This window comes from Engraulis encrasicolus, chromosome 8 (genome assembly GCF_034702125.1).
Source record: "Engraulis encrasicolus isolate BLACKSEA-1 chromosome 8, IST_EnEncr_1.0, whole genome shotgun sequence".
NCBI classification, from domain to species: Eukaryota; Metazoa; Chordata; class Actinopteri; order Clupeiformes; family Engraulidae; genus Engraulis; species Engraulis encrasicolus.
The window spans coordinates 39696368-39719303 of NC_085864.1; the positions used below are offsets into that span (position 1 = coordinate 39696368).

Sequence of the window (22936 nt, forward strand, 5' to 3'; positions counted from 1 at the left end):
TCTTCCTACTGTATCAGCATTCCCCATTATGGGGGCAGATAGAACACAGACAGGGCTTCATTGACCAACAGCGCATCTAAATTTAGGATGCTCCAGGTGAGGCTCGAACTCACAACCTCGGCATTGCTCGTCAGGAACTGTCTTATAAGTACCGTGCGCTAACCGATTGCGCCACTGGAGCACAAAAACAAGGCCAGGACTGTAATGAGCGAAACTCATCAAGAGTTGACAACTTCGTAGGTGTGGTGATATTGGTAGGTCTTTAATGTCAAGTCTAGCGCTGGGGAAGTTCTAGGGGAAACCGTGAGAATAGTTATGCCTGATAGGCGCTCATTCACGATTTCAAAGGGCATTACAACAACGGATAGAATAGTGATTACAATCCTTGTATCACCCACAAAGTGCAGTGGTAAAAGAGCACCAGGACTCCGTTTCTCGATTCTTGTCGTTGCTAACCGTCTTAAGTCGGTCTTGAGTTGGTCGTAAGTTGCTCTTGAGTTGGTCTTAAGTTGGTCTTCAGTTGGTCTTTAGACGCAAGACCAACTTAAGAACAACTTAAGAACAACTTAAGACCAACTCAAGACCTTGGTTACAACGTTGGTCTTAAGAACGAACAAAATGGCTAATGTCGTTAGCAAAGGCACTGTCGAGAAACGACCCCCAGGATGGCCGACTGGTCAAATCAAATGCTCAAAGTGATGGACATAGAGAAACAATAAGTAAAAAGGTCAATAGACCTCTCATGAGTTCAAAACATTTGAACAACACAGTGACATGATGTATAGAATCACTTCACACAAATAGAAACTTGATTGTACAAAACTCAATCGCCTAATATCCTGTGTTGCAAAATCTTGAAATGTAGGACCATGTGCAGGTCTTAAGCGTCAAAGTCCCTTTTTCAGAAGCAGCTGTGAGTAACCACGATGCCAGACATTTAAACCTGTGGGTACAAAACTGTGTCACCATCTATGATTGTACATCTTTCACTCTTAAATTCCAAGATTTTCCCGCTAGTGAACAGCGGACAGAGCACCAGGATAGCCGAGTGGTTAAGGTGTTGGACTTAAGATCCAATGGACATATGTCCTCGTGGGTTCGAACCCCACTCCTGGTATATCTGTTAATGGGTAAGGGGCAGTTGCAGAAAAATAATGAATTAGGATTTCAACAATATCAGCTTCAATCATGATGAAGATTCCACGATGTATCAGGAGTTCATGAAGAATAGAAAATCAATCAAACAATAACCAAAGTCAATCCTGACCGAGATTGCCTGATGTACTCCCAAACATTGACAGCAAATCGTGGTCAACCAAACCTCAGGTGTGTTGAAAATCTCCCACTAGAGGAACTGCAACTAGCTACCCATTGCTCTGATGGTTATATTCATGAGTACTACAGATTTGACATCCCTTTTTCAGAAGCAGTTGTGTATAACCAGTAGGCCAGACACAAGGATCTACGGTCCAGAGAATCATCTTCCTACTGTATCAGCATTCCCCATTATGGGGGCAGATAGAACACAGACAGGGCTTCATTGACCAACAGCGCATCTAAAATTAGAATGCTCCAGGTGAGGCTCGAACTCACAACCTCGGCATTGCTCGTCAGGAACTGTCTTATAAGTACCGCGCGCTAACCGATTGCGCCACTGGAGCACACAAACAATTTTGTAGGTGTGGTGAGATTGGTAGCTCTTTGTTGTCAAGTCTAGCGCTGGGGAAGTTCTAGGGGAAACCGTGAGAATAGTTATGCCTGATAGGCGCTCATTCACGATTTCAAAGGGCATTACAACAACGGATAGAATAGTGATTACAATCATTGTATCACCCACAAAGCGCAGTGGTAAAAGAGCACCAGGATGGCCGACTGGTCAAATCAAATGCTTAAAGGGATGGACATAGAGAAACAATGAGTAAAAAGGTCAATAGACCTCTCATGAGTTCAAAACATTTGAACAACACAGTGACATGATGTATAGAATCACTTCACACAAATAGAAACTTGATTGTACAAAACTCAATCGCCTAATATCCTGTGTTCCAAAATCTTGAAATGTAGGACCATGTGCAGGTCTTAAGCGTCAAAGTCCCTTTTTCAGAAGCAGCCGTGAGTAACCACGATGCCAGACATTTAAACCTGTGGGTACAAAACAGTGTCACCATCTATGATTGTACATCTTTCACTCTTAAATTTCAAGATTTTCACGCTAGTGAACAGCTGACAGAGCACCAGGATGGCCGAGTGGTTAAGGCGTTGGACTTAAGATCCAATGGACATATGTCCTCGTGGGTTCGAACCCCACTCCTGGTATATCTGTTAATGGGGAAGGGGCCGTTTCTGAAGAATAATGAATAAGGATTTCAACAATATCAGCTTCAATCATGATGAAGATTTCACAATGTATCAGGAGTTCATGAAGAATAGCAAATCAATCAAACAATAATCAAAGTCCAATCCTCCTGACCGAGATTGCCTGATGTACTCCCAAACATTGACAGCAAATCGTGGTCAACCAAACCTCAGGTGTGTTGAAAGGCTGCCACTAGAGGAACTGCAACTAGCTACCCATTGCTCTGATGGTTATATTCATGAGTACTACAGATTTGACATCCCTTTTTCAGCAGCAGTTGTGTATAACCAGTAGGCCTAGAGCCATCTAATAACAGAGTTGCGCAAACCGGGGACCAGGAAGTCGGTTGGTGATGTGATTCGCGTAGATTAAAATGTTTCTTAACAGTAAACTTCTGTTCGTTGGAAACTAACACAGAACCATCACATACCAAACAAAGATTAAGTACAAACAAATTACATTACCTTTACCACATTTTCTGTGTTCTACGGCCACCTCCTGGAACTAAGTAACTTCTAATAGAACTAAAGTCAATGGGGATTTCCATGTTAACGCTCCGTGAGGCTCCATGAGAGCCGCCATTGCTGTGGAAAGATTGGTCCATAGAGGTCAATGGGAGTGGCGTAACTCTGATATTAGATGGCTCTGAGTAGGCCAGACACAAGGATCTACAGTCCAGAGAATCATCTTCCTACTGTATCAGCATTCCCCATTATGGGGGCAGATAGAACACAGACAGGGCTTCATTGACCAACAGCGCATCTAAACTTAGGATGCTCCAGGTGAGGCTCGAACTCACAACCTCGGCATTGCTCGTCAGGAACTGTCTTATAAGTACCGCGCGCTAACCGATTGCGCCACTGGAGCACACAAACAAGGCCCAAGAGTTGACAACTTCGTAGGTGTGGTGAGATTGGTAGGTCTTTGTTGTCAAGTCTAGCGCTGGGGAAGTTCTAGGGGAAACCGTGAGAATAGTTATGCCTGATAGGCGCTCATTCACGATTTCAAAGGGCATTACAACAACGGACAGAATAGTGATTACAATCATTGTATCACCCACAAAGTGCAGTGGTAAAAGAGCGCCAGGATGGCCGACTGGTCAAATCAAATGCTTAAAGGGATGGACATAAAGAAACAATAAGTAAAAAGGTCAATAGACCTATCATGAGTTCAAAACATTTGGACAACACAGTGACATGATGTATAGAATCACTTCACACAAATAGATACTTGATTGTACAAAACTCAATCGCCTAATATCCCGTGTTCGAAAATCTTGAAATGTAGGACCATATGCAGGTCTTAAGCGTCAAAGTCCCTTTTTCAGAAGCAGCTGTGAGTAACCACGATGCCAGACATTTAAACCTGTGGGTACAAAACAGTAGCCTGGTTCACACCAGACGGTGTATGTGTAGCTTCGGCGCCCCCTGGCGGAGCAGAGCTACACACACTACCGTCTGGTGTGAACCAGGCTAACAAAACAGTGTCACCATCTATGATTGTACATCTTTCACTCTTAAATTTCAATATTTTGACGCTAGCGAACAGCTGAAAGAGCAGCAGGATGGCCAAGTTGAGGTGTTGGACTTAAGATCCAATGGACATATGTCCTCGTGGGTTCGAACCCCACTCCTGGTATATCTGTTAATGGGGAAGGAGCCGTTGCTGAAGAATAATGAATAAGGATTTCAACAATATCAGCTTCAATCATGATGAAGATTCCACAATGTATCAGGAGTTCATGAAGAATAGCAAGTCAATCAAACAATAATCAAAGTCAATCCTGACCAAGATTGCCTGATGTACTCCCAAACATTGACAGCAAATCGTGGTCAACCAAACCTCAGGTGTGTTGAAAGGCTGCCACTAGCTACCTATTGCTCTGATGGTTATATTCATGAGTACTACAGATTTGACATCCCTTTTTCAGAAGCAGTTGTATATAACCAGTAGGCCAGACACAAGGACCTACAGTCCAGAGAATCATCTTCCTACTGTATCAGCATTCCCCATTATGGGGGCAGATAGAACACAAACAGGGCTTCATTGACCAACAGCGCATCTAAACTTAGGATGGTCCAGGTGAGGCTCGAACTCACAACCTCGGCATTGCTCGTCAGGAACTGTCTTATAAGTACCTCGCGCTAACCGATTGCGCCACTGGAGCACACAAACAAGGCCAGGAGTGTACTGAGTGAAACTCATCAAGAGTTGACAACTTCGTAGGTGTGGTGAAATTGGTAGGTCTTTGTTGTCAAGTCTAGCGCTGGGGAAGTTCTAGGGGAAACCGTGAGAAAAGTTAGGCTTGATAGGCGCTCATTCACGATTTCAAAGGGCATTACAACAATGGATAGAATAGTGATTACAATCGTTGCATCACCCACAAAGAGCACGAGGATGGCCAACTGGTCAAATCAAATGCTTAAAGGTATGGACATAGAGAAACAATAAGTAAAAACGTCAATAGACCTCTCATGAGTTCAAAACATTTGAACAACACAGTGACTTGATGTATAGAATCACTTCACACAAATAGAAACTTGATTGTACAAAACTCAATCGCCTAATATCCTGTGTTCCAAAATCTTGAAATGTAGGACCATGTGCAGGTCTTAAGCTTCAAAGTTCCTTTTTCAGAAGCAGCTGTGAGTAACCACGATGCCAGACATTTAAACCTGTGGGTACAAAACTGTCACCATCTATGATTGTATATCTTTCACTCTTAAATTTCAAGATTTTCACACTAGTGAACAGCTGAAACAGCACCAGGATGGCCGAGTGGTTAAGGCGTTGGACTTAAGATCCAATGGACATATGTCCACGTGGGTTCGAACCCCACTCCTGGTATATCTGTTAATGGGTAAGGGGCAGTTGCTGAAGAATAATGAATTACGATTTCAACAATATCAGCTTCAATCATGATGAAGATTCCAAGATATATCAAGAGTTCATGAAGAATAGCAAGTTAATCAAACAATAATCAAAGTCAATCCTGACCGAGATTGCCTGATGTACTCCCAAACATTGACAGCAAACTGTGGTCAACCAAACCTCAGGTGTGTTGAAAGGCTGCCACTAGAGGAACTGCAACTAGCTACCCATTGCTCTGATGGTTATATTCATGAGTACTACAGATTTGACATCCCTTTTTCAGCAGCAGTTGTGTACAACCAGTAGGCCAGACACAAGGATCTACGGTCCAGAAAATCATCTTCCTACTGTATCAGCATTCCCCATTATGGGGGCAGATAGAACACAGACAGGGCTTCATTGACCAACAGTGCATCTAAACTTAGGATGCTCCAGGTGAGGCTCGAACTCACAACCTCGGCATTGCTCGTCAGGAACTGTCCTATAAGTACCGCGCGCTAACCGATTGCGCCACTGGAGCACACAAACAAGGCCAGGAGTGTACTGAGCGAAACTCATCGAGAGTCGACAACTTCGTAGGTGTGGTGAGATTGGTAGGTCTTTGTTGTCAAGTCTAGCGCTGGGGAAGTTCTAGGGGAAACCGTGAGAATAGTTATGCCTGATAGGCGCTCATTCACGATTTCAAAGGGCATTACAACAACGGATAGAATAGTGATTACAATCCTTGTATCACCCACAAAGTGCAGTGGTAAAAGAGCACCAGGATGGCCGACTGGTCAAATCAAATGCTTAAAGGGATGGACATAGAGAAACAATGAGTAAAAAGGTCAATAGACCTCTCATGAGTTCAAAACATTTGAACAACACAGTGACATGATGTATAGAATCACTTCACACAAATAGAAACTTGATTGTACAAAACTCAATCGCCTAATATCCTGTGTTCCAAAATCTTGAAATGTAGGACCATGTGCAGGTCTTAAGCTTCAAAGTTCCTTTTTCAGAAGCAGCTGTGAGTAACCACGATGCCAGACATTTAAACCTGTGGGTACAAAACAGTGTCACCATCTAGTCCTATGATTGTACATCTTCCACTCTTAAATTTCAAGATTTTCACGCTAGTGAACAGCTGACAGAGCACCAGGATGGCTAAGTGGTTAAGGTGTTGGACTTAAGATCCAATGGACATATGTCCTCGTGGGTTCGAACCCCACTCCTGGTATATCTGTTAATGGGGAAGGAGCCGTTGCTGAAGAATAATGAATAAGGATTTCAACAATATCAGCTTCAATCATGATGAAGATTCCACGATGTATCAGGAGTTCATGAAGAATAGCAAGTCAATCAAACAACAATCAAATTCAATCCTGACCGAGATTGTCTGATGTACTCCCAAACATTGACAGCAAATTGTGGTCAACCAAACCTCAGGTTTGTTGAAAGGCTGCCACTAGAGGAACTGCAACTAGCTACCTATTGCTCTGATGGTTATATTCATGAGCGCTACAGATTTGACGTCCCTTTTTCAGAAGCAGTTGTGTATAACCAGTAGGCCAGACACAAGGATCTACAGTCCAGAGAATCATCTTCCTACTGTATCAGCATTCCCCATTATGGGGGCAGATAGAACACAGACAGGGCTTCATTGACCAACAGCGCATCTAAATTTAGGATGCTCCAGGTGAGGCTCGAACTCACAACCTCGGCATTGCTCGTCAGGAACTGTCTTATAAGTACCGCGCGCTAACCGATTGCGCCACTGGAGCACACAAACAAGGCCAGGACTGTAATGAGCGAAACTCATCAAGAGTTGACAACTTCGTAGGTGTGGTGAAATTGGTAGGTCTTTGTTGTCAAGTCTAGCGCTGGGGAAGTTCTAGGGGAAACCGTGAGAAAAGTTAGGCCTGATAGGCGCTCATTCACGATTTCAAAGGGCATTACAACAACGGATAGAATAGTGATTACAATCCTTGTATCACCCACAAAGTGCAGTGGTAAAAGAGCACCAGGATGGCCGACTGGTCAAATCAAATGCTTAAAGGGATGGACATAGAGAAACAATGAGTAAAAAGGTCAATAGACCTCTCATGAGTTCAAAACATTTGAACAACACAGTGACATGATGTATAGAATCACTTCACACAAATAGAAACTTGATTGTACAAAACTCAAACGTCTAATATCCTGTGTTCCAAAATCTTGAAATGTAGGACCATGTGCAGGTCTTAAGCTTCAAAGTTCCTTTTTCAGAAGCAGCTGTGAGTAACCACGATGCCAGACATTTAAACCTGTGGGTACAAAACAGTAGCCTGGTTCACACCAGACGGTGTATGTGTAGCTTCAGCGCCCCCTGGCGGAGCAGAAGCTACACACACACACCGTCTGGTGTGAACCAGGCTAACAAAACTGTGTCACCATCTATGATTGTATATCTTTCACTCTTAAATTTGAAGATTTTCACACTAGTGAACAGCTGAAAGAGCACCAGGATGGCCGAGTGGTTAAGGCGTTGGACTTAAGATCCAATGGACATATGTCCTCGTGGGTTCGAACCCCACTCCTGGTATATCTGTTAATGGGGAGGGGCCGTTTCTGAAGAATAATGAACTACGATTTCAACAATATCAGCTTCAATCATGATGAAGATTCCAAGATGTATTAAGAGTTCATGAAGAATAGCAAGTCAATCAAACAATAATCAAAGTCAATCCTGACCGAGATTGTCTGATGTACTCCCAAACATTGACAGCAAATTGTGGTCAACCAAACCTCAGGTTTGTTGAAAGGCTGCCACTAGAGGAACTGCAACTAGCTACCCATTGCTCTGATGGTTATATTCATGAGTACTACAGATTTGACATCCCTTTTTCAGAAGCAGTTGTGTACAACCAGTAGGCCAGACACAAGGATCTACGGTCCAGAAAATCATCTTCCTACTGTATCAGCATTCCCCATTATGGGGGCAGATAGAACACAGACAGGGCTTCATTGACCAACAGTGCATCTAAACTTAGGATGCTCCAGGTGAGGCTCGAACTCACAACCTCGGCATTGCTCGTCAGGAACTGTCTTATAAGTACCGCGCGCTCACCGATTGCGCCACTGGAGCACACAAACAAGGGCAGGAGTGTACTGAGTGAAACTCATCAAGAGTTGACAACTTCGTATGTGTGGTGAAATTGGTAGGTCTTTGTTGTCAAGTCTAGCGCTGGGGAAGTTCTAGGGGAAACCGTGAGAAAAGTTAGGCTTGATAGGTGCTCATTCACGATTTCAAAGGGCATTACAACAATGGATAGAATAGTGATTACAATCGTTGCATCACCCACAAAGAGCACGAGGATGGCCAACTGGTCAAATCAAATGCTTAAAGGTATGGACATAGAGAAACAATAAGTAAAAACGTCAATAGACCTCTCATGAGTTCAAAACATTTGAACAACACAGTGACTTGATGCATAGAATCACTTCACACAAATAGCAACTTGATTGTACAAAACTCAATCGCCTAATATCCTGTGTTCCAAAATCTTGAAATGTAGGACCATGTGCAGGTCTTAAGCGTCAAAGTCCCTTTTTCAGAAGCAGCCGTGAGTAACCACGATGCCAGACATTTAAACCTGTGGGTGCAAAACAGTGTCACCATCTATGATTGTACATCTTTCACTCTTAAAGGTGACATATTAAACCCCTTCATACAGCAGTTAGAATTGGTTTATGGGCTATACAGAACATGTCCATGAAGTTATTCATTCAAAATCATCAGAACACCAAAGTCTCGCCAGCTTGAAATCTTGTCAGTGCCAGTCACTTCTAAATTGTGCCGTTCTGCTCGGTCCCTGGTCTAGCCACGCCCCGTCTTGGCTTGCGGCGCAGCCAACAGCCAGGTTGGCCGCGAGAGAACTGGAGCGTAGCACCACCAAATCACAATGGCTTTTAACAGACCGGCAATTATCCAGCCATACGTGCTTGACCCCTTGTCAGACCCAGACGCCGAACAAGAGGAAGAGGAGGCACCTAGATCCCCACGAATACCAAAACCGGTATCTGAATGGTTAGTCAATTTTGTACTTTCTTTCCATCTGCATCGCTGATCTCTCAAATTTCAGCAGACAGGCTAGCCAGCTACTAGCAGAGTAAACGTAGCCTACTGTAATCGTCCTATTAGAGATACTGACCAAACAATATGATTGCATCCCTCTGTATTTCTATTATCCATAGTCTATAAACATTGAACAGTGTTTTGACTGGAAAGGCTAGGCGAGGCGATATTTTGTACCATTTCATAGGCGCTATCATTTCAAATGGTATGGATTGGAACCTTCAGAAAGACAAATAGCTTGTGTGCCTTCGTACAGCAACTTTAGAAATTACAATGACATGACCATACAAAAGCCTTTAGCTTTACAAGGGACGTGGTCAAGGAGATCACCTAGACTGTACATTGCTGGAGGAATTTGACTCATTCCCCTCGTCCTTTCATAGGTGCCGATGCGGGAACTGTGGTGCAATGCCTACTGAACACGAGAGCTTGTGCTGTCAGGAGGTCCCAGAGGTAACTAGTTTTCTCCATCACTTGGTGTGTAGCATATCTCTTGGTGTTTGTCATGTAGGGTTAGCGTAAACAAGGGTGGCCAAAGTAAAAGTATAAGTAAATAATAATACACATGCCATGGGTTCCTTCCAGCACAATACCTTGGTAGAGTAACTGGTCTGCAGTAGGCTAGATTGTTGTGTGATCCTGCACTGGCTAAATAGGGGGAATATTTTTAGGGCACCCCCCCAGTAACGTCTCATCCCCACATTAGATGCAATGTAGTAACTGTAACAAATATCATGTGCTGGTTAGTACTGACCACACTAGGCTAATTCTACTTTGGCCTCCTCAGGTGACAGGGCCACCATAGTATTTGCTTGCAACACTCACCTTACCTGTATCATCCTACTACCTAACAGGTCACAAGGCGCATGGAGCAGGTGGAGGGCACTCAGCCTCAGTGTGTTATCGACCATCCTGGATTTTATGCCACGTCCCTCAATGTGTATGTGCTTCAAGCCATGTACAACATCTACAGAGCAGATCATGGACCAGTACGGCTACGGGGCATAGAGCAGTATGTTCACTCCTTACTTCTACCATATCACAAATGTATGACAACTTTACACTTTCAGCAAACAGTCTTATCTTACTTCTTGCAGGGCTGATTGTTGCCTGATTGATATCTGATTTCAGGCTTGACAGAGTTTGCAAAATAAAAACATTGATAATAATTAGCCATTAGGTTATTCTTATAGACAGGCTCAGGATTTTTTTTCACTATCACCCCTGTTCTTGTGATCATGCCTTTATATCAGTAAAGGCCATATTGTAAACACCAATGAAATGTAAGAATGCCTTATGACTGGTACATTTTGTGTATGACTAATATCTTCAAATACAAAGTGACCCAAAACGTGTGTAGAAACCAAAAACATTTTTTATTATGAAAGTCATCTAAAAGCACATTTTGTTTGTAGCCGTTACAGATATCTGGCGTACAGGATGTTTGTCAGTTGGTGTTGGGGATTCCTTGGGCGCCACATAAGAGTCGTGGTTCCATCATGTGTCGTCCTGCGTGTTCGTCGGGAGTTTCCAGATAGTCAACAGCAATACATGGGCTTCAGACTGCCTCCCCTGCGTTGAAGCGGAAGATGCAGCTGGTGATCACCCCCTCCTTCTCAGGCCCACGTCTTCAACGCATCCTATGCAATGAAAGACATGTTGTATTTCTACTGTATTTTCACATTAATTTTACTAAACTATTCAAAGTGTAAATTTCTTATGTAAATATACTGTTTTAACTGTTTTAATTCAGATTACAAGGCTTATTTTTATTACTTTTTCTATATAATTAAAATAAGAAATACTTACCATATGTTGCCTCATTTTATACGGGCTTCACTCTTGCCTCCCTCTTCATGGCATTGGAGTAATGGATCCTGTAGAGGGGATCTGTGGACGTGGTGGCCTGGTCTCGTGCAGCATTCTCATTGAAATGGAGGGCTGCCAGGAAATAAAGAGAAAAATCGAACATGAAAATGGTGGTGTATACAATGCAAATAGTCAAAAATCTATGCAATTAACATTTCACTTCCCAAGGGATGCAAACATACACTTTCTGGAGCAAATTGTAATTGTAAGATGATGCTGCAGGCGATGGGTCTTTACTGGTGTTGAATTGAGGGGAGGTGGAGGCTCAGTGAGGGAATCTGTGGACGGGCCATAGTCTTTGCAGCAGCATAAAGTAGACTGCACGCCCTGAATAGAAATCTCCATTTTCTATTTTTTTCTATTCAGGTGTAATAAAATAGGGGCGTACCTTACATTGTGTCTTTTGTTTACTGACTAAAGACACTTGCTGAAAGATGCACCCCTTTTCTATTTCATATAACGTTTTCATTTGTGTCGGCACCCTCAAAGTAATTAATTGACATTCCATGAAGCCTTTTCCTTGCTGCAATTGATAATGAATCTGCTGTAATACACTACTCACTAAAAGGATGACATGGTTATGACAAAGTAAAACATTTCAGAGAGCTCAGAAAAATTGCCTTCACCTCATACTGTAGATAGCTGTATACCAGGTCAGCACTTTCAGTCAGGTTCCATTCTTCAGGTCACAGGTGGGTCAGTTCGACAGTAGACTTCTGTTTCTGGCTGAATCCGATCTGGCTGGTCTGTTACTGAGACAGGACAAAGACACATACATTTGGAAAAGAGACATGGCATGAGAGTATAATTTACACTCAGCTTGTAACAAAAGCTTTCAATCAAAAGAAACTGAAACTACAGTTTACACCAGTCTTGAAAGTTATGCTTTGTAATTGACATAGGGTCTGGGAAATTGTACAGAGTACTAACATTTTGTATACGCAACACCCGAACACAGAATACAGAACACAGACGTAACACAGAACACATGAAGTCTGTGTTCTGTGTTACGCCTGTGTTCTGTATTCTGTGTTCGAGTTTTGAGGGTGCGAGGAGTGGGGAAGGAAGCAGTGGGGAATCTAGTCAGCTGAGGGTAAGTTATGTGAAGTGCGAGGTTTATCATTATGTATTGGTTATGTGGCATGGCTGTGGCCGACAACAGTCGTAATAAAAATGACACTAGAGCTACTGTCTACACCTTGTGTGTTCTCTGGCTAAATGCTTGGAGGTCCCACGGTTACCTATTTATTTTCTCTACATTTAGGGCTAACATATGTCTCTTAGTTATAGGTTGGTAAAGCTAACCAAAGTAAAACAATATGTAAACAAACACCTGCCATAGTTTCCTTCAGACTCTGGTCTTCAGTAATCTACAGAGCAATGTGCCTGAATCGGCACTGACTGGGTCAAATTTGGGTTGTTCCTTTTTTTCTCCCTCCTCAGTAGGTACAATGGAATAACTGTATGCAATATAATGTACTAAGGTTGTACTTACACCATAAATGAAGGCTACTTCTTAGGCTACCTCTTGTAACAGGGCCACCGTTTGGTCCACAGCATGCTTTGCTTACAACACTCACTGTATTTACATAATACCTAATACCTTATAGGTTACAAGCCGCATGGAACAGTTGAAGGGTGCACATCCAGGGTATTATCCAGTGTGTCCAAGTGAGGTCCAAGTGTACGTATGGACAGTTGGGTGCCAGCGGTTCGTTTCTCTGGTGGTTTGACAGGCGACCTCTCTTGTGGGAGGAATCAGATGTGGCTGGGCTGGAGCCTTGGAGAGTACAAAGACAGACATTTTGAGAAGCTGCACTCAAGTAAAACAATGTATAGCCTGCCTGCCTACTCTGCTTGTGATAAAAGCTTTCAATCAAAAGGAACAGTGCCTACAGATTGATTATTAGTTTTGAAATTCATTTTTATAATACTATACTCTCATCAGGCCTAAATGATGGGGGCAGGCTACTTGTGTGTAGAATTCTCTAAATCAAGAAAAGAGCATGTTTAGGCCTATCCGTTACAACGTGCTGTTCTATCTCGATTACATTCTTTAGAAAGGTGAAACATAGCCTACAAATATGGGCACGAGTCATGAATCACTTCAGATGACGGTAAATTATACCATGTCTCGCCAAGCCTACATATGTCAACTTGAGAGCACTCTTCTTTTTTTGGGTAGCCAATGTTTTTGCGCATCAGATTAGTTTGAACACAAAGTCGACAAGGCAAGCGCCATGGGCGAGGTTGAAATTCCCCGTGACACACCTCATAACAATCGCCATAAACACAATTGTTATGAAGTGTCGCTCGGGGACTGCAACGAGGGGATATTGATTTGAATAACGGATAATTAACGACGATCATTATACAAGTTAGGAGGAGGGGACTTTGGGAGATGGACATAATCAGACGCAGATTTGGCTATAATTTCAAGATTTTCATCCTAACTAACAATCGCTCAAAATATGGGCACGACATATGAACCACTTCCAATGACGGTAAATGATCATGTCTCGCCTACATAGGTCAATTTGAGAGCTCTTCTTTTCTTTTTATGTTTTTGCGCATCAGACTGCGTTTGCACATAAAGTGGACAGGGCAAGCGCCCTGAGCGAGGTTGAAATTCCCTGTGACACACCTCACAACAATCGCCATAAACACAATTGTTATGAAGTGTCGCTTGGGGACTGCAACGAGGGGATATTGAATAGCGGATAATTAACGACGATCAAGTTAGGAGGAGGGGGCTTTGGGAGACGGACAGAATCAGATGTAGATTTGGCTATAATTTCAAGATTTTCATTCTAATTAGCTGCGCTATCTAGACTAAGTGAAGTTGCATGGTTATCACCAGACATCAAAAGGGAGATTATGGTCTTGTCTGCACGCTCTCACTACCATATTGCCAAAAGAGAATCCGTCTAGAACTAGAGCTCTAGTTCTAATAATCATCTGGCTCGCAGCCATTTGTGACCTTTGTTGTCAGACTCCGTGAACACTGAACAGGAGACGTGGAATGTCTGGACAACCAGCCTAGAACACTGCTCATCAACGTTTTATTCGTAGTTATTACTAGTATGATAATTTCACGTCAATCAGACACTTTTGCAGTCCACTTTTGGGCTACTGATTTACAAGTAGGCTAAGTTGGCTGGTTGGCAAACAAGAAAACATCAGTGGCTTGGTTAGCATAAGATTACGCATAGCACCTACCACACCATTCACTACAGTAACCTACCTAGTCACACCACTACAGTAGCTAGAAGGGGGAACACATTTGAAGATACTTACAGGTCCTTTACCTGTCGACACATCACGGATAGTTGGGACCGTGTCCTCGGTTAGGCGAAGTCTGTGTGCCAATCCTGCATGGTATTGTCCCAAGTTTCCAAAGCAGTCTTCAGCGAAATGGTTTGCACACACTGTAATTTGTTTTCCAAGTGTTGGTGGAATCTTGCCATCAAAGATGAAATTTAGCCACGCAGATTTTCTCTGGTCAGTTGGAAGAAGATGCACAGACTTGTGTGGTTCCCCACAACCGACAACAAAACACCTTTTTTTGCTTTTGCTTGCCATAGCTCGGTTCCAGTTAGCGATGAAGCTAAGATACAACAATGGCGGACACGCAGGTTTTTCACTCCATGAATTAGTGGGTGGGGATTTCCGTTGGGGGCAGGCCTGGACACCGCCGGGCAGCACCCTCATTGGTCGGCCCCTATATCACGTCACACAGGTGGGGAACTGCTAACTGGCTCACAGGAGGCGGTGTCAAATTTCGCCTGGTGACTCACAGAAAGGGGCTGGATGATTTTTTTTCACATCTGGAGTGTATGCAAGACCAGTAGAGACCAAAACAAGAGTAGAAAGCCCTAACAAAGTGTTTTTTCACAATATGTCCCCTTTAAATTTCAAGAATTTCATGCTAGTGAACAGGTGAAATTGCACCAGGATGGCCGAGTGGTTAAGGCGTTGGACTTAAGATCCAATGGACATATGTCCTCGTGGGTTCGAACCCCACTCCTGGTATTTCTGTTAATGGGGAAGGGGCAGTTGCAGAAGAATAATGAATAAGGATTTCAACAATATCAGCTTCAATCATGATGAAGATTCCATGATGTATCAGCAGTTCATGAAGAATAGCAAATCAATCAAACAATAATCAAAGTCAATCCTGACCGAGATTGTCTGATGTACTCCCAAACATTGACAGCAAATTGTGGTCAACCAAACCTCAGGTTTGTTGAAAGGCTGCCACTAGAGGAACTGCAACTAGCTACCCATTGCTCTGATGGTTATATTCATGAGTACTAGAGATTTGACATCCCTTTTTCAGAAGCAGTTGTGTATAACCAGTAGGCCAGACACAAGGATCTACGGTCCAGAGAATCATCTTCCTACTGTATCAGCATTCCCCATCATGGGGGCAGATAGAACACAGACAGGGCTTCATTGACCAACAGCGCATCTAAAGTTAGAATGCTCCAGGTGAGGCTCGAACTCACAACCTCGGCATTGCTCGTCAGGAACTGTCTTATAAGTACCGCGCGCTAACCGATTGCGCCACTGGAGCACACAAACAATTTCGTAGGTGTGGTGAGATTGGTAGGTCTTTGTTGTCAAGTCTAGCGCTGGGGAAGTTCTAGGGGAAACCGTGAGAATAGTTATGCCTGATAGGCGCTCATTCACGATTTCAAAGGGCATTACAACAACGGATAGAATAGTGATTACAATCATTGTATCACCCACAAAGTGCAGTAGTAAAAGAGCACCAGGATGGCCGACTGGTCAAATCAAATGCTTAAAGGGATGGACATAGAGAAACAAGAAGAAAAAGGTCAATAGACCTCTCATGACTTCAAAACATTTGAACAACACAGTGACGTGATGTATAGAATCACTTCACACAAATAGAAACTTGATTGTACAAAACTCAATCGCCTAATATCCTGTGTTCGAAAATCTTGAAATGTAGGACCATGTGCAGGTCTTAAGCGTCAAAGTGCCTTTTTCAGAAGCAGCTGTGAGTAACCACGATGCCAGACATTTAAACCTGTGGGTACAAAACAGTGTCACCATCTATGATTGTACATCTTTCACTCTTAAATTTCAAGATTTTCACGCTAGTGAACAGCTGAAAGAGCACCAGGATGGCCGAGTGGTTAAGGCGTTGGACTTAAGATCCAATGGACATATGTCCTCGTGGGTTCAAACCCCACTCCTGGTATATCTGTTAATGGGGAAGGGGCCGTTTCTGAAGAATAATGAATAAGGATTTCAAAAATATCAGCTTCAATCATGATGAGGATTCCACAATGTATCAGGAGTTCATGAAGAATAGCAAATCAATCAAACAATAATCAAAGTCAATCCTCCTGACCGAGATTGCCTGATGTACTCCCAAACATTGACAGCAAACTGTGGTCAACCAAACCTCAGGTGTGTTGAAAGGCTGCCACTAGCTACCCATTGCTCTGATGGTTATATTCATGAGTACTACAGATCTGACATCCCTTTTTCAGCAGCAGTTGTGTACAAGCAGTAGGCCAGACACAAGGATCTACAGTCCAGAGAATCATCTTCCTACTGTATCAGCATTCCCCACTATGGGGGCAGATAGAACACAGACAGGGCTTCATTGACCAACAGCGCATCTAAATTTAGGATGCTCCAGGTGAGGCTCGAACTCACAACCTCGGCATTGCTCGTCAGGAACTGTCTTCTAAGTAACACACGCTAACCGATTGCGCCACTGGAGCACACAAACAAGGCCAGGAGTGTACTGAGTGAAACTCATCAAGAGTTGACAACTTCGTAGGTGTGGTGAAATTGGTAGGTCTTTGTTGTCAAGTCTAGCGCTGGGGAAGTTCTAGGGGAAACCGTGAGAAAAGTTAGGCTTGATAGGCGCTCATTCACGATTTCAAAGGGCATTACAACAATGGATAGAATAGTGATTACAATCGTTGCATCACCCACAAAGAGCACGAGGATGGCCAACTGGTCAAATCAAATGCTTAAAGGTATGGACATAGAGAAACAATAAGTAAAAACGTCAATAGACCTCTCAGGAGTTCAAAACATTTGAACAACACAGTGACTTGATGTATAGAATCACTTCACACAAATAGCAACTTGATTGTACAAAACTCAATCGTCTAATATCCTGTGTTCGAAAATCTTGAAATGTAGGACCATGTGCAGGTCTTAAGCGTCAAAGTGCCTTTTTCAGAAGCAGCTGTGAGTAACCACGATGCCAGACATTTAAACCTGTGGGTACAAAACAGTGTCACCATCTATGATTGTACATCTTTCACTCTTCAATTTCAAGATTTTCACGCTAGTGAACAGCTGACAGAGCACCAGGATGGCCGAGTGGTTAAGGCGTTGGACTTAAGATCCAATGGACATATGTCCTCGTGGGTTCGAACCCCACTCCTGGTATATCTGTTAATGGGGAAGGGGCCGTTTCTGAAGAATAATGAATAAGGATTTCAACAATATCAGCTTCAATCATGATGAAGATTCCACAATGTATCAGGAGTTCATGAAGAATAACAAATCAATCAAACAATAATTAAAGTCAATCCTCCTGACCGAGATTGCCTGATGTACTCCCAAACATTGACAGCAAATCGTGGTCAACCAAACCTCAGGTGTGTTGAAAGGCTGCCACTAGAGGAACTGCAACTAGCTACCCATTGCTCTGATGGTTATATTCATGAGTACTACAGATTTGACATCCCTTTTTCAGAAGCAGTTGTGTATAACCAGTAGGCCAGACACAAGGACCTACAGTCCAGAGAATCATCTTCCTACTGTATCAGCATTACCCATTATGGGGGCAGATAGAACACAGACAGGGCTTCATTGACCAACAGCGCATCTAAACTTAGGATGCTCCAGGTGAGGCTCGAACTCACAACCTCGGCATTGCTCGTCAGGAACTGTCTTATAAGTACCGTGCGCTAACCGATTGCGCCACTGGAGCACAAAAACAAGGCCAGGACTGTAATGAGCGAAACTCATCAAGAGTTGACAACTTCGTAGGTGTGGTGAGATTGGTAGGTCTTTGTTGTCAAGTCTAGCGCTGGGGAAGTTCTAGGGGAAACCGTGAGAATAGTTATGCCTGATAGGCGCTCATTCACGATTTCAAAGGGCATTACAACAACGGATAGAATAGTGATTACAATCCTTGTATCACCCACAAAGTGCAGTGGTAAAAGAGCACCAGGATGGCCGACTGGTCAAATCAAATGCTCAAAGTGATGGACATAGAGAAACAATAAGTAAAAAGGTCAATAGACCTCTCATGAGTTCAAAACATTTGAACAACACAGTGACATGATGTATAGAATCACTTCACACAAATAGAAACTTGATTGTACAAAACTCAATCGCCTAATATCCTGTGTTCGAAAATCTTGAAATGTAGGACCATGTGCAGGTCTTAAGTAACAGATTAAGACATAGCCATTACAATTTTGGTGACAGTAAGGCTATAACGACAGAAAGGCTCTACGCTAAGGGGTTAAGGACACAGAGGACATAGGAGAATGCAGGTCACCTGTTGGTGTAGAGCAGTGGTTCCCAACCTATGGGTCGGGACCCCCCTTATGGGTCGCCAAAGATCCAACGGGGGTCGCGGAGCCCTCTTGATTTTAAGGGGTTTCGTTTTAAATATATATAGCCCATGTTGAATAAAAGACAAAGCATTTAACTAATAAATGCATAGACGCAACAAATTGTAAGTGCTACATTAAACATTTATTCTATATTTGACCAAAGACGAATTGAGGAATAAAATAACTAAAATAAGTTATCGCAGGAAACGGAGGGCATCTTGTGACTCCGTCTCGTGCGGGCGCTCGCGTGGTTGGGTCACCAAAGCTTTAAATAGTAAAAACATGGGTCCCCTAAGAAAAAGGTTGGGAACCACTGGTGTAGAGTAAATGAAACTGTGAACCTTTGGATGCAAGCTGAATTTCTCCACTGCTAACACATTACTGCCACCTGACTCACCAACTCAGCTTGGCCACTGCTAAAGCATTGAGAATTGAAGCAGAACATATGTATTGCTAAAGAAAATACAGAAAATGAAACCAATAGGGTGTCATTGTAAGTGAACCGGAACAGTGATTCATGACTAACTTACCTGCATGTTAAATAGCTTCCTCCACATAAATAAATTCAGATTCAGGAAGTATGCCTCACAAAGCACGAGAACAATTAAGCGATCTTAAAAAATATATGTAAAATAGAACATTCATATTCATGGGGCTACCCAACCTCACTCAGGCTTTTCACACCACCTGCAATTACTCAAGTTCTCTCATACAATAGCCGGCTGATTACGACTGAGCACGAGTGTAAATTACCCAGCATGATCTTAGCTAAAAACCTTCTGCTACAAAAAAAAGAGTGCAAAAAGGAGTTATGGCTTAGAGCTGGTGTCGTGACGATATGAGCTAGCCATCGACTTGAGTTATCAAGCCATAACAGCGCATTACAGTACTGTGGATACCTGGCAACATCATACGCAGATCCAGACACACAGACAGGTGAATATTTGCCTATACTGTATTGCCCCATTTGCCGATTTTTATTGTCTGTAAATAAAAAAAAACAATGTTTTAGCTTTAAAAAATAGGGAAAACCTGAAAAATGTGTATTTTTTTGTATAAATGTGTGTGTATATTTTGTATTATTTTTATTACACAAAAATCCGTCACTAGACTATCTCCGGGTGTCCGAAGAAATTTAAGTTTGACAAAACAACACCCCTTTTGGTTGCTAGCTCCTAAATCCTTTACCGCCCAAAGTAAGTAATTGCGGTCCATGCTACAAGAGGAACTGGCTACTACAGCAGGGCAGACTGCATGCGCCCCAGAGACTTCAGCTGCAGCACCTGGGGGGGGGGGGAATGATGGTGACGACGTGACCCCCCAACTGTTTATAGTGACAGCTCGAGCGGGGCCATTGACGTTTCATTCCCGAGATTTAACACCGTGTCCAATCTCGCTGATTTACGGGCAGGCAGCGGGGGCCCAAAAAATATATGTATATCAATTGAATGTCACCTCTGGAAGAGAGGAAAATGAGCATAACATGGACCATAAAACAACATCTCAAGTTTTTAGTGTTCCTTCCATCCTTCCTATCTTCCTTCCTTCCTTCTTTCCTTCCTTCGCCTGCCTCCCACACACTCTGTTTGTGTTTGTGTGTGTGTGTGTGTGTGTGTGTGTGTGTGTGTGTGTGTGTGTGTGTGTGTGTGTGTGTGTGTGTGTGTGTGTGTCCCTGCATGGGTGATCAAATCTTCTCATTTGTGCCTCTCTTGCAATCTCCCTCTGTTTACGTGTGTGTGTGTGTGTGTGTGTGTGTGTGTGTGTGTGTGTGTGTGTGTGTGTGTGTGTGTGTGTGTGTGTGTGTGTGTGTGTGTGTGTGTGTGTGTGTACGTGCATGCGTGTGTGCGTGCGTGCGTGTGTGTGGGTGCGTGCATGCGTGTGTGAGTGTTTGTGTGTGCGTGTGCATGTGTGTGTGTGTGTGTGTGTGTGTGCGCGTGAGAGAGAGAGAGAGAGAGAGAGAGAGAGAGAGAGAGAGAGAGAGGTTGAATCCTGGTTTTGTAATAGGGTAGGAAGTATTTTTGTTTTGTTTTGGCCTATAATACAAAGAGACCCAATGAAGCATTAACGGAAATAAACAAAAGGGGCAAATAGGTAAACAAAACGCAATTTAAGTGTTAGATTTCTCTATTGGAATGTATTCTTCATCTTAATAGACAATGCAAACAGAACTCGCTGCAGTCTAATGATGGATGATCATGAGTAAACTCTGACAACTCTGCACAGTAAATTCTGCAGTGCTCATTTAACACTTAGAGAGTTGATTTGACATCATTTGGACTTAAATGAACTCTCTAAGTGTTGAATTAACACGGCAACATTTACTGTGTGAGGGAGATGGTTTATTTCTAGAGTAGTTTTTCTCTCTGAGCTTAAACGTCTCATCAGAAGGCAAAACACATCAAGGTGCAGACAGATCCTCTTTACAAGGCCCAAAATTACTGGTACAGGCGGATACAGCCCAGTAACACGCACCTTCATATATTAGGCAGGTTAGGGTCGAGGATTTCTTAACAGCTTCACAGCTTGAGATATAAAGTCAGAAGAAACGACGCCTCAGAGATTTCTATGCCACTGGACGAAATACTCAGCCAAGAAAACGGCCTCAGAAAATGGTCTGTCTCTCCTTCTGCGCTTTTCTATCGGCCACCAGAGAGTTGGAAAGGACAAAAATGAACTTAAACTTTAGGGCCTCTTTCCCAGACACTGTCCAAAAGCTTTCTACAAGTCTAGTAGAGTCTTCAGTCACACTTATGGCTACAGATAACAGCCCTTGGCACGTTAATCTGGCCCAGCTAAGCGCCCCATAACTTGGTTAATAACATTGGAATAATTGATTCTTCACACACCCATTATCAATAGCTCATGAATTGTTTTTAGTTAATTATACACGGGGCATATATTCTTGCTTGACGCCTATAGCAGTGAGTGTAGGCTTTAAATGAGACTGTTCAGACTGGCTTTATATGTCTTCTGCTGCATACAGATAAGAAAGCTCTGAACTCTGAAACTCAACCCCATTGCACTAGAAGAGGAATGTTACACTCTGGTCAAGCATTTCTACAAAATATTTCATACACAAAACACAGATTAAAACTGCTTTGAAACAAAAGAGGGGGGAAAGGGAACAAGACATCATATGACTTTATTTTTTTAAGCAAAAGACTGCTGTGTGAATCCAAATTTCAGAAAGTAGCGCGGTGCGAGAACAAACTTGGTCAAGTCTGGCCAAGCAAAGCCTATTTATAGAATATTTAATTGGAACACTACACACTATGCACAAAAAACATGATTTCAAACAGCTCCGAAACAAATCATCCAGAAGCACTTCAGAACATGGCATTAGAAACAGTAAAATAACTGAAGAATTAATGCCAAAAGTGGTGTCGTTCGCCTCACACAAACCATCTCCATAATACCTCATGATGACCATGACAGAATGTCTGGGGTGATGCCAACCAGTCCAATACCTCACTTAGTGGCACCACCAGTGATGCAATGTGTGGATATTTCCATTGTAGGACTATGTGCCTTCACCATTGCGTGATTTCCCATAGGTCTGTAGGCAAATGTTGCAATGATGGGCGTGCTCAACTTCTTAAGTGAAATAAATGATTTTAGGTGCACGTAAAAAGGGCTGCAAACGTAAAATGGAGAAAAACCCCACTCACATGCCTCATCACATCTCATTATGTACAGTATTATACAACAATATTCACAAACAGACGTGTTTGGGCCCTTTCACTCTGTGTCACACACTTGTCACAAACCAAAATGTATCAGTTTGTGGACATGGTGTGTGTTGTGTATGCAGTTATTACTCCGTTGTAAGTTACACACACACATTCAACCTTATGTGCTACAATAAAGCACGGACACAAGAGTTGCCATTTAACGAGCCGTGGCTCCTTTAGTGAACTTGTGAAGACTCAATACAGACTAATGCGCATGTGCATATTACTATTAAAACAATCACTATCAATGCGCAATGAAATAAAGTAGACCCATATATTCCCATACATAACAGTGTCATAACACATAATAAGACTCAGCTCTGCTGCATTTTCTGTACACACCCAAAATGATGTGTACAGTATTTCTCAAAGTGAAGTGTTCTAG

The 22936-nt window shown here is 42.8% G+C and overlaps 1 protein-coding gene, 1 long non-coding RNA gene and 18 other non-coding genes across 21 annotated transcripts; 9 read left to right on the forward strand and 11 right to left on the reverse strand.

The window, feature by feature from the left end:
- Nucleotides 1-88: 88 nt before the first annotated feature.
- On the reverse strand, nt 89-181 carry trnai-uau (transfer RNA isoleucine (anticodon UAU)). Its single transcript is given in 2 exon segments — nt 89-124; nt 144-181. It is a non-coding gene; the product is annotated as a tRNA-Ile (tRNA).
- An 853-nt stretch (nt 182-1034) lies between these two features.
- Nucleotides 1035-1117, forward strand: trnal-uaa (transfer RNA leucine (anticodon UAA)). Its single transcript has one exon. It is a non-coding gene; the product is annotated as a tRNA-Leu (tRNA).
- A 451-nt stretch (nt 1118-1568) lies between these two features.
- On the reverse strand, nt 1569-1661 carry trnai-uau (transfer RNA isoleucine (anticodon UAU)). Its single transcript is given in 2 exon segments — nt 1569-1604; nt 1624-1661. It is a non-coding gene; the product is annotated as a tRNA-Ile (tRNA).
- Nucleotides 1662-2233: 572 nt separating this feature from the next.
- On the forward strand, nt 2234-2316 carry trnal-uaa (transfer RNA leucine (anticodon UAA)). Its single transcript has one exon. It is a non-coding gene; the product is annotated as a tRNA-Leu (tRNA).
- Nucleotides 2317-3130: 814 nt separating this feature from the next.
- trnai-uau (transfer RNA isoleucine (anticodon UAU)) lies at nt 3131-3223 on the reverse strand. Its single transcript is given in 2 exon segments — nt 3131-3166; nt 3186-3223. It is a non-coding gene; the product is annotated as a tRNA-Ile (tRNA).
- Nucleotides 3224-4430: 1207 nt separating this feature from the next.
- On the reverse strand, nt 4431-4523 carry trnai-uau (transfer RNA isoleucine (anticodon UAU)). The gene is given in 2 exon segments: nt 4431-4466; nt 4486-4523. It is a non-coding gene; the product is annotated as a tRNA-Ile (tRNA).
- A 597-nt stretch (nt 4524-5120) lies between these two features.
- Nucleotides 5121-5203, forward strand: trnal-uaa (transfer RNA leucine (anticodon UAA)). The gene has a single exon. It is a non-coding gene; the product is annotated as a tRNA-Leu (tRNA).
- Nucleotides 5204-5654: 451 nt separating this feature from the next.
- trnai-uau (transfer RNA isoleucine (anticodon UAU)) lies at nt 5655-5747 on the reverse strand. Its single transcript is given in 2 exon segments — nt 5655-5690; nt 5710-5747. It is a non-coding gene; the product is annotated as a tRNA-Ile (tRNA).
- A 619-nt stretch (nt 5748-6366) lies between these two features.
- On the forward strand, nt 6367-6449 carry trnal-uaa (transfer RNA leucine (anticodon UAA)). Its single transcript has one exon. It is a non-coding gene; the product is annotated as a tRNA-Leu (tRNA).
- Nucleotides 6450-6900: 451 nt separating this feature from the next.
- trnai-uau (transfer RNA isoleucine (anticodon UAU)) lies at nt 6901-6993 on the reverse strand. The gene is given in 2 exon segments: nt 6901-6936; nt 6956-6993. It is a non-coding gene; the product is annotated as a tRNA-Ile (tRNA).
- A 717-nt stretch (nt 6994-7710) lies between these two features.
- On the forward strand, nt 7711-7793 carry trnal-uaa (transfer RNA leucine (anticodon UAA)). Its single transcript has one exon. It is a non-coding gene; the product is annotated as a tRNA-Leu (tRNA).
- A 450-nt stretch (nt 7794-8243) lies between these two features.
- On the reverse strand, nt 8244-8336 carry trnai-uau (transfer RNA isoleucine (anticodon UAU)). The gene is given in 2 exon segments: nt 8244-8279; nt 8299-8336. It is a non-coding gene; the product is annotated as a tRNA-Ile (tRNA).
- Nucleotides 8337-9103: 767 nt separating this feature from the next.
- nnr (nanor) lies at nt 9104-10907 on the forward strand. Its single transcript, XM_063204468.1, has 4 exons — nt 9104-9278; nt 9710-9779; nt 10181-10338; nt 10742-10907. Exons 1-4 carry the CDS (start codon nt 9154-9156, stop codon nt 10905-10907), a joined length of 519 nt encoding a protein of 172 aa, XP_063060538.1. The 5' UTR covers nt 9104-9153.
- Nucleotides 10684-15037, reverse strand: LOC134453680 (uncharacterized). Of its 2 annotated transcripts, XR_010035695.1 has the most exons (5): nt 14493-15037; nt 12799-12975; nt 11822-11947; nt 11136-11267; nt 10684-10966 (listed from the first exon to the last, which is right to left on the reverse strand). It is a non-coding gene; the product is annotated as an uncharacterized LOC134453680 (long non-coding RNA). The 2 variants fall into 2 exon arrangements; XR_010035694.1 differs by lacking the exon at nt 14493-15037 and having other exon boundaries at nt 12799-13118.
- A 107-nt stretch (nt 15038-15144) lies between these two features.
- On the forward strand, nt 15145-15227 carry trnal-uaa (transfer RNA leucine (anticodon UAA)). Its single transcript has one exon. It is a non-coding gene; the product is annotated as a tRNA-Leu (tRNA).
- Nucleotides 15228-15678: 451 nt separating this feature from the next.
- On the reverse strand, nt 15679-15771 carry trnai-uau (transfer RNA isoleucine (anticodon UAU)). Its single transcript is given in 2 exon segments — nt 15679-15714; nt 15734-15771. It is a non-coding gene; the product is annotated as a tRNA-Ile (tRNA).
- Nucleotides 15772-16342: 571 nt separating this feature from the next.
- Nucleotides 16343-16425, forward strand: trnal-uaa (transfer RNA leucine (anticodon UAA)). Its single transcript has one exon. It is a non-coding gene; the product is annotated as a tRNA-Leu (tRNA).
- A 439-nt stretch (nt 16426-16864) lies between these two features.
- trnal-uag (transfer RNA leucine (anticodon UAG)) lies at nt 16865-16957 on the reverse strand. Its single transcript is given in 2 exon segments — nt 16865-16910; nt 16920-16957. It is a non-coding gene; the product is annotated as a tRNA-Leu (tRNA).
- Nucleotides 16958-17556: 599 nt separating this feature from the next.
- On the forward strand, nt 17557-17639 carry trnal-uaa (transfer RNA leucine (anticodon UAA)). Its single transcript has one exon. It is a non-coding gene; the product is annotated as a tRNA-Leu (tRNA).
- A 454-nt stretch (nt 17640-18093) lies between these two features.
- Nucleotides 18094-18186, reverse strand: trnai-uau (transfer RNA isoleucine (anticodon UAU)). The gene is given in 2 exon segments: nt 18094-18129; nt 18149-18186. It is a non-coding gene; the product is annotated as a tRNA-Ile (tRNA).
- Nucleotides 18187-22936: the final 4750 nt, after the last annotated feature.